This window comes from Pinus tabuliformis, chromosome 8 (genome assembly GCF_031772625.1).
Source record: "Pinus tabuliformis cultivar Carrire ecotype Pingquan chromosome 8, CPIR1, whole genome shotgun sequence".
NCBI classification, from domain to species: Eukaryota; Viridiplantae; Streptophyta; class Pinopsida; order Pinales; family Pinaceae; genus Pinus; species Pinus tabuliformis.
Genome location: NC_142294.1, coordinates 1,380,181,718 through 1,380,191,782, shown reverse-complemented (window position 1 = coordinate 1,380,191,782; position 10,065 = coordinate 1,380,181,718). Strand labels below are relative to the sequence as shown.

The window sequence follows — 10,065 nt, the reverse complement described above, 5'->3', positions numbered from 1 at the left end:
ATGATGTCTCTAAGTTCAACTACTAGCAACTTCATCATCCTCACCTACCATCAACTCCAAATCATTACTATTATTGTTCTGAAAAATTCATATCTCACTGAAGTATGTACAATTCATTATGTATGAGGATATAGCACTTAGTGTGGCCCTTGTGTTAATGGTAGCTTCACTATGGTCATCATATGCTCAAATTCAATTAAGAATTACCACTTATTGATACATTCAAAACTGCCACATCATGTTGTTTCTAGGTTCCACTACTAGCAACTCCATCATCCTAACATGCCATCGAATCCAAATTGTTACTTTTATCTTGGATTGAAGAAGCCATATCTCACTGAAGCATGCACAATTCATCATGTGTGATGATTCAACACTTAGCATGGCCCTTTTATTCATTGTAGCTTCATTTTGGTCATTTTTTATGACAGGATATGCCTTAGTAAGGTCAATAGGGCCTCATTACTTACACAATAGGGATTGTTATGGGCACGTAGCTTTATAATACACTATCATAGAGAGGAAAAACTATACAATAATCAATCAGGTTAATGTCATTACAAGTTTCTTACTTATAGCTTGCTTTGATATCTCTATTGCTCATGCTAGTAGGGCATAGGTGATGAAAACTAAAACTAATTAATGCCTTGTCCAACATCAATATATAGACATTACTTGTAGTGAATCATATCCTAACATTCATCCCAATGTATTCCCTAATAAACATATTGTAATCAAGGTCGCGAAAAAACTAATAGACATCGATTCTCAAAATAAAATAATATGGAATCTATATACTATGACTTCCCTCATCAATTCTTTTATGTTTTAAACCTTATTCTATACATAAATTTTGAAAATTATTCTATACATAATAGTAAAAAACATAACCAATAGCATCTTAAAATTTAAGATGTATATTTGTAATCACTAACTTTATTGTAAAGTTATAAATTAAACATACATAAGCTACTTATAACATAATGATACTTACAAGATAATGATTCTCTTGTATTGTCTCTTCCTCTCATTCACAATTAATTTGAAGTAAAAAAATAAAAAAACACTAAAATTAAATACAAGTTAGTAAACCATAAATAGAAAAAGTATATCTCACCCTTCAAAATTTAAATGAATAAATAGATAAGATATCAATTTAAAAAAAACCTATTAGCGAATAAAATGCAAAGCATTTATCTGGCCGACTAGTGTCCATGACTCTTCTCTCACGTCTCCGTGAGTTCAAAGAGTACTCATTCATATATATACATTCATTTGTGAGTGTGCTTACATACTGTTCAACCTAAACAAATCTTTTCTTATTAGCTCTGCAGCACAAACGCGAGACCAGATTAAGTGCTTTTCTGTATTCGCGAATTTCATTTTAGTTTTGTTGTCTGTAGATACGAAGGGAGACTTACAAGAGAGTGAAGCGAAACCATGTCTCGAAAGAGGTCACATTGTTATGAAGAAGATACAGAAATTTCGACTCCCAAGAGGTTCTGCCCTCGTAATTCGACACTCCATTTTTCTCCCATTAAGAGTCCAGCTGATCCAAATCCAGATCGACATGCAACCGCGGCCATTCCAGTTAATGGTTGTCAGTGGGTCGAGCTTCTTTTGCGAGAGATGCAGAGTTCATCAAATATGGATGATGCAAGATCACGTGTTTCAAAATCAATGGAGGCACTTGAAAAGGCCATAGTTGTTGGCACAAAAAGAGATTTTATTCATGTTGAAAACTTGCAAAAAGAAAATGTGGTGCTGAAGCAGCAAGTCGAAAGTCTTTCACGTGATAATACTATTCTCAAGCGAGCAGTAGTCATACAACATCAACGTCACAATGAGCACGAGGAAAGAGAACATGAATTGCAGCGTGCGAAGCAAAGTTTAACACAAAGTCAGGAGCAGCTAAGGACTTTAGAGTTAAACAATTATGCTCTCACATTACAACTTCGTCGGACTGAGGAAACTGCCCCCATTCCCGGGCACTTTCACCCTGATGTATTGTGAAAATTCGATCTACTTTGGTTTATAGTTATTAGTCAATTCGTATTGCAACTTCGTCCGACTGAGGAAACTACCCCCGTTCCTGGGCACTTTCACCCTGATGTATTGTGAAAACTCAATCTACTTGGGTCATAGTTATTAGTCAATTCCCCAGTAATTAGAGTTATATCTTGGGATCAAGGGGACTATTGCTATGTTGCATATTCCCTTAAAAACATTAGGGATTGGATAAGGGCGTAAACCTTCTTCTCCGCATTGTTATATTTTAATTGGGTGGAAATTTACTTTAAAAAAACAGTTAGATTGCTCTTCTTAGTAGTGGTAGTGGAAAGGTGTTTATAGTGGTAAGTGGGACTATCCACATGTATATAGAAGTGATAAGTTCATCCCTTTCATATTGTAGGTTTCCTAAGAATGTTTTTATGCATCGTGTTCTAGGTTAATCAAATCAACTCGTCAAAGATCATCATGTTATGGAGTTATAATACTTATTCTAACTATAGCAAGGTGCAAGGTGTTTGTTAAAGGTATCTTTTGGTTGTTGTGGTGTGTTTTTTTTGCTTCTAAGAGCTTAAATGATTTTCTCTCATAAACATAATTTCTCTTATTTCATGTTTCATATCAAAATGATGAAAGAGTCAATGTTGTAACTCTAGTCAAGGATCATTTCTAGTTCATAGAAGAATTCAATTTTTAGTTAGATTCGGAATTGTTCCAAGAACTTCTTTGAGCCTAGATCAAGAGTCAACGGTTAGTTCCCATGCACTTTTGTATTCACCTTTCATATTAACGAGGGGAATGTTGGACACCTAATTCCTTAGGGTTAGTGTGTTGGAATTCTAACATTCATTAAAGTCTAAGAGACCTCTTGAAATATGAATCCAATCGCATGAGTTTATCAAATCTTCTTATTACATTGGTTTGTGTTTAGAAATAAAGGATTGAAATGAAGAGAGAAAACATATAGGCTTTGCGCACTTTAGCAACCCATAGGCCATAAGCCTCACTTCTTTGTACTTGCATCCATTTTCCATTCAAAGAAAGAGATCAAAGCCACCTCATCTCTTAGGTGGATTTTCTCCCTAAAGGGTTTCCAAGGGTATATCTTGTTTTATTATGGTTGTGAGGGATTTTGCTTTTTCCGTCCTATATTTTTCACATTTTAGATTTTGCATGCATGAAATTGTAACATAATATTTATGAAAAAAATTGCATACTGTAGATTTCATCTTTTTAAGTATAATTATATCAAATATATTGTAAAAAAACATATAGTGCAATAATCTGTGGAAATTTATGGATCATATTTGTATGAGAGTAGCTTTATTGGGGAATATTGTTAGGTGTTGCACAGGATCTAGATTGGTTAAGCCAAAGGTCACAAAACCCAATTCATGGCTAATGAATATGTGAATAACTATCATGATCACATAGGTGAGAGGGTTGCACACCAAGAAGCTCTTCAAGGTGTAGGTGGAGATATCTAGTAGCATCCATGTTTGTTTATGGCTTAGTGATCTAGTGAGGATTGCAGTAAAACTTGATTCTATTAATGAGGGTGAAGTGGTTTACCCTTGAGAAGCCCTAGATGGTTATTTTGGTTTGAGTCACACATTCATGCTTGGAATATGGCAGAGGGTGATTGGATGAAGCAAGATTTAGCTCACCCAATCTTTGGTTGAGTGGAACGTGGTAGTCCTATATCAGGTTGGATTTTGCCTTCATTAATAAGAGTTCATTCCCTTTGTATTTTCTATGCAAAAGTACAAGATTATATGTGGCATTTATGGCTATTGTATCCTCATTATTTCTGTTGTTTTTATGTTGGTTATGAATATGTTTTATGACCGTAAAAAAGTATGGTTCTCATCATGTTTGATTTGTAAATGATTGAGAAATGAATATATGACCTAATAGATGATAATGCAACTATTTTGATAAGGCACCAATGCTTCTTAGTGATTCTCAGATAAGTATAAGACCCCTATGCTTAGATATGTTATTATGACCTGTAGAATGCATATTTGTGACATGTTTAATGAATTTCTTGTCATGGCTAGTAGGAGTCCTGTAAAGTCTCTGTTCAAGAATTTGCATTGGCATCTTTGTCTCTGTTTCTTTTCATTTCTGTAGATTCCATGAATTTCTGGGTAGTGATTGGGTCCTAGCTCTATAATTTAGCCTTAAATCTTGCATTCGTTGGCTTAGCACTGGTAGAAAATGGCTACAATCACACTTAGATAGGCTCATGGGAGTGATTGGGACCCTCAGTCGCTTGGAGGGATTGGCAAGGGAGTGATTGGGGCTCTAGATCCTTGAACTATTGAGTTTCCTCAGGGGTGGGCCACCTAGAAAAGTGGGGTGGGTCTTAGAGGTTTTTGTAGGATGTGTGGATGGTAAGTTTGGTTTTGTTTTCTCAGTTGTACTTCCTTAAGTTGACCTAGGAGGTTGAATCAGGTCATAGTAACCACTCATCAAATGTTTGCCTTGGTTGGTCGGTTACTTGGGTAGATGTGGGACGAGTGTGTTACATAGTGGTATTAGACCATGGTTCACCCTTTGGACTAGATGGGCGGTGTGTTGCTCATGCATTCATTTCAGTTGCATATGTGCTCTAACGTTTTTGGTCTATGTATTGGTTGTGTATGCATGGTGTCGGTTATGGTTGCATTGGTGTTGCCATGTGAAAAGTTAATGGTGTTGTTGTTGGATGTGTCTATCATGAGTTTATGTTAGTTATACATTGGATATGCATGTCAATGTCTATTTTTAAGGTATATGTGTGCGTTCCATACATATGTTGTTATGCATACAATGGTATGGTTATAGTTTCCATGCATGGGGTCATGATGTGTGGTGGGTATGCTCATGCATTGATGAGTGGATAATGGTTGAGATGATGATTAAATACTGATATGATTATGTTTATATATTTATTGTGCTAATTTGGTTGGTATTGTAGATGAGATATCCTCCCCGAGATATACTAAGGTATGTTGGTTTTTTTTATGATTTATTTTAGCTCACATAGTGTGCCTTGCAGGAAGAGATAAAGATGACCAAAAAGATTGTAGACTACAAAGATTCTCCCTATGAATCAGATGATAAATGTGGTGTTGGGCACTCTTTTGACTTAGTAGACACACTAAGGAGTTTGAAGGAAGGAATAAGGAGTTGTAAAGAAGATAATGATGTAATCATGCAGGAACATAAGAAACAAGCAGAAGTCAATGCAGTAATTTGTCAGAATTTGTCAGAATTGCAGAGACAGGGACCACTCCAAATCAGCTATGGACAAGGGGATAGGACTAATGGGGCATATGGTAGTAGTTCTCATGGTGGTAATAGGTTATATAGAGATGACACGATCATATATGATAGATTACATGGACACAGTTAGTATTCTAGTTCTGGTTTTGATAGGCTTAGTTACTTGGCATGAATAAGTTCTTTGAACTACATGAGTATATAGAGAATATGAAGGCCAGAATAACTATCTTCAACCTCAAAGGAAATTTGTTATCTTGTGAGAATATATAAAATGGCTTAGAGACATCAGGATAGAGGAGTTGAGTTGTCATGAATTCAAGAGACTCTTCATAAATAAGAGATTCTTCATGAATTCAAGGGATCGATCATAGATGAGGAGTATATGACCAAGTTCTTGGAGCTATTAAGGTATGTACCATATCTTAAATATGAAAAGGATAAAATTCACAGATTTGTTAGTGGATTTCCATTAGAATTTTAAGATCAAATTTAGTATGATGAGCCTCGATCACTTGAGGAAGTTATTGGGAAACTAAAGCATTGGTATGAAAAGTCAAAGCGTAAGACAAATTCTTAGCAAGGATGGAAATGGAAAGATAAAAGTAAAGGTAAATTCCATTCGAAAAGAACAAGGCCTCACAAAGCAGAAGAAAAATAGAACATTGCACCACATAAGAAGTTCAATGCAACTAAACAAGGACATAGGACACAATAGGAGAATAGAGGTGATGGTATATGATGGTTGGAGTGTTGGACATGTGGTAAGGAGCATCTTAAGAGGGATTGTCTATAGAATCAAGGTGGTAGGCCTTAGATCTATAGTGCACAAGAGGCACAAACTGTTGTGGATGTTGGGCAAAGCATTCCAATATCTATGCATCGCTAGATAATATGTATGAAGTTCATCAATCATCTATCATTGAGATGGACAATAAGCTTTGTGATCAAGTTGTTTCTATTTTGATTGACTCTGGATCTAATTATAGTTATGTTAACCCTTACTTGGTGGATAAGTGTGGTTTGAATAAATAATTTCATGTAGAATCTTGGTTAGTGCAGTTGGCTATAGGTACTAAGAAGAGAATTTATCATTGAGTAAGAGCTTGTGAATTTGATTTGAATGTTATGCGTACTTCAACACATTTGAACGTATTTCCATTGGGGTCATAAAGCATGCTTTTGGGTATAGACTGGTTATATCTTCATAGGACCAAAGTGGACTGTTGTGACAAAGCCATTGAGTGCTTGGATGACAATGGGGCGTAAAGAATCTTGTGGGGTAAGAAGAAAGAAACATCAGTTAGGATGGTGAAAACTATGTAGGAAAAATGCAGTCACAGAAAAGGGTGTGTATTGTTTGCAGTAAACATTTCTAGTGATAAAGGTAAGGAGGATGAGGATGCAAAGATATTGAGTAGGTACTCGGTTTTACAACAGTTTGAGGATGTGTTTCCAGCAAAGATCCCAGAGTTTCCGCCTCATAGAGAAGTGGAATTCTCCATTGATTTAATACCAAGGGTAGCACCAACATCAAAGGCACCATAAAGGATGAGCACTCCATAGTTGGTAGAGTTGAAGTTGCAGTTGAAGGAAATGCTTAACAAGGGAAACATTAGGCCAAGAATTAATGGAATTTTGATGTTAAAATGGGCCTCCTAAGAAAAATGTACAACCAAAATAAACTTTATAAGAACCAATAGGATTCAATATGATGATGTCAACCATGGGGGATGATTCGCTGTTTCTAGAGTAAAAAAGTAAAAATGTTAAAAAATAATAAAATAATAAAACTACTTTTTCAACTCATATTTTTAACTTATCTCCCTAAGGTTTTACTCAAATTTCAAGTGGGAGTACTCATTGGATGAAAAATTAATTACTCATCCAAGGAGTAACCATGTTGGTAGTTTTGATGGACCTTGATACAATAAAAATGAGAAATACATGAAAATACATTATTGTAATCAAGTTTTTCATGCAGTTCACATTTTTCTTGTAGCAGGGTCCATCGAAAGTATGCAAAATGGGTAATAATTGGATGAAGAATCCAATTTTGCATCCAACAAGTGTTGCCACTCTAAACTTGAGTAAACCCATAGGGAGAGAAGTTGAAAATAAGAGTTGAAAAAATAGTTTTTCCTTTTTCTGCTCTAAAATTTGATGATGTAATCTAATATAATTTTATTATTTCCACTATTATTTTATAATTTCTTTAGGAGGCCCATTTTAGACCTCAAATCTCCCCTAATTTGTATCACCGTGGGGTGCACTAATATTTTTTGTGAGGAAGAAAGATGATGCTCTCAGATTATGCATTCATTACAAGCAGTTTAACAAGGTGACCATCAAGAAAAAGTATCTATTTCCGAGGATTGATGACTTATTTGATCAGTTAAAGTAGTAGTATTCTTAAAGATTGATTTGAGATCCGTATATCATCAGGTATGCATCAAGGAATAGGACATTTACAAGGAAAATTTCTGGACCAGGTATGGGCACTATGAGTTTGTTGCAGTTACATTTGGTTTGAGTAATGCTCCAACTACATTTATGTGCTTGATGAATAGTGTATTTCATCCTTATCTTGACAAGTTCTTTATTGTATTCATTAATGACATTTTTATATATTCTAAGAATGAGGGAGAGGATGCCAAAAATTTAGCAGTAGTGTTTAGACTGTTAAAAGAGCATTAGTTGTATGTTAAGCTTAGTAAATGTAGTTTCTTTCAGATAGAGGTACATTAATTGGGACATATGGTTTCCAAGGAAGGAATCACAGTAGAACTAGAGAATATAAGTTATATCATGGAGTGGGAAGCTCCTAGAAATGTGTACGAGGTAAGATCATTCATGGGGATAGCAGGCTATTATAGGAGTTTCATGAGGAAATTATCTCATATTGAATATCTTATTACATCACTACAGAGGCAAGGTAATAAATTTAAATGGACAGAGTAATGTGCTACAAGTTTTGATCAATTAAATAAGTTGTTGACAAATGCTCTAGTGTTAAATATTATAGACTTGGAAAAAGAAATTGTAGTGTGTATAGATGCTTTTAAGAGAGGACTTGGTGAAGTCCTTATGTAGGAGGGACAAGTAGTATGTTACGAGTTGTGGAAACTGAATGAGCACGAGCAGAACTATCCGACATTCATGCGTTAAATATGTGGAGGCGCTATGTTCTTGGCAAGAGGTTTGTATTGATGAGTGATCACATTTGGTTGAGATACTTGTTTGACCAATTGAATCTGAATGCAAGGAAAGCTAAATGGTTGACCACGATCAGTGAGTTTGACTTTGAGATTAGGTACATCAAGGGTAAAGAGAACATGGTTGGAGATGCTCTTAGCAGGAAAATACAAGTAAATCACATTGCAGCTATGAGTTCTTATGGGACAAACTTACATGATTAGGTTTTACAGGCAGGTCAGCAAGATGATTTTATGTGCATTTTCCTAATAGTGAATGTATAATATCTAAAGCTCTTTGATACTTTCATGCTACATTAGGAAGAGGAATAGGTCCTACCTTCTGTAAACGATTTGATTCTAGATGCTTAGTTAGAGTTGATAGAGGATACATTTTTCAAAATAGGTCTAAGAATATAATATTGGGGTAGCATGATCTTTGGTAGATTGGATTGAATAGACAACTTTGTCAGGCCAGGTAGTAACTCCATAAGGTAAAAATGATTCGACTGTTCTATTCCATCTGGTAGGTCTTCATTATATACATCAAGGAGAGATTGTTCAATTCGTCTCCCGATGACTGTTCATATTTACTATTTATCTATTTACATAAATTTACCCAATCACAAGGATTAGGTGTCAACATTCCCCCCTTAATCTGAAGGGATGTTGGTGAGTCCAAGCATCATTCTGAATCGTTCAAGCTTTTCTCTTCCAATCGCTTTGGTGAAGATATCTGCAATTTGCTCATTTGTGGAACAATGACAGAGATGGATTGTTTTTGCCTCAACATGATGTTGAAGCAGATGATATTTAGTATTGACGTAGTTCGTTTGATCATGGAACTTTGGGTTCTTGGCAAACTTTATTGCAAAGGTATTGTCAATCATGAGTGGAGTTGATTGTACTTGTTTTACCTACAAATCTTCAAGAATTTTCCTGAGCCACACAATTTCTCTTGTTGCTTTAGTTGTTTCCACGTATTCTGCTTCTGTTGTGGAATTTGCTGGAACTGATTGTTTGTGTGATCTCCAGGAGATAGCTCCTGATCCAAGACTCATAGCATATCCCGAAGTTGATACCCCAGTTTCTTTGTCTCCATCAAAGTTTGAATCAGAGTATCCAATCAAATTGAAGTAGTCCACCTGTGTATACTTGATTCCAAAGTCTTGAGTTCCCTTCAAGTACCTTAGAAATCCTTTTGCAGCAGACCAATGTTCCTCACAAGGCTTTTGCATAAACCTGGAGAGGGTTCCAACAACAAATGAAATGTCTAGTCTAGTAGTAGTTAGGTAGTTGAGACTTCCTACAAGCTGTCTATACTTTGTTGCATCCTCAAATTCTTTTCCTTCAATAGATGTGAGCTTTAAGTTTTGTTCCATTGGAGTAGCAAGAGGATTGCACTTTTTCATGCCAAACCTGTTCAACAGATTCCAATGTAATTGCACTTTGGATGTTGGGTTACTTTAATTCCAAGATAGTAATGAACATAGCCCAAATCAATGATTTCAAAACTTTTCCCCAATTCCTTCTTTGTGGAGGCAATGTTGCTTTCATTGTTCCCTGTCATCAAAATATCATCTACATATACCAC

General features: G+C 35.5%; 1 protein-coding gene across 1 annotated transcript; it reads left to right on the top strand.

The window, feature by feature from the left end:
- Nucleotides 1–1,440: 1,440 nt before the first annotated feature.
- Nucleotides 1,441–2,013, top strand: LOC149240684 (uncharacterized). The gene has a single exon (XM_089370277.1). It carries the CDS (start codon nt 1,441–1,443, stop codon nt 2,011–2,013), a length of 573 nt encoding a protein of 190 aa, XP_089226403.1.
- The last annotated feature ends 8,052 nt before the right edge of the window (nt 2,014–10,065 follow it).

Excerpts from the sequence above, each read along its gene's own strand:
- LOC149240684 (XM_089370277.1), top strand. The coding sequence starts at position 1,441 with ATGTCTCGAAAGAGGTCACATTGTTATGAAGAAGATACAGAAATTTCG.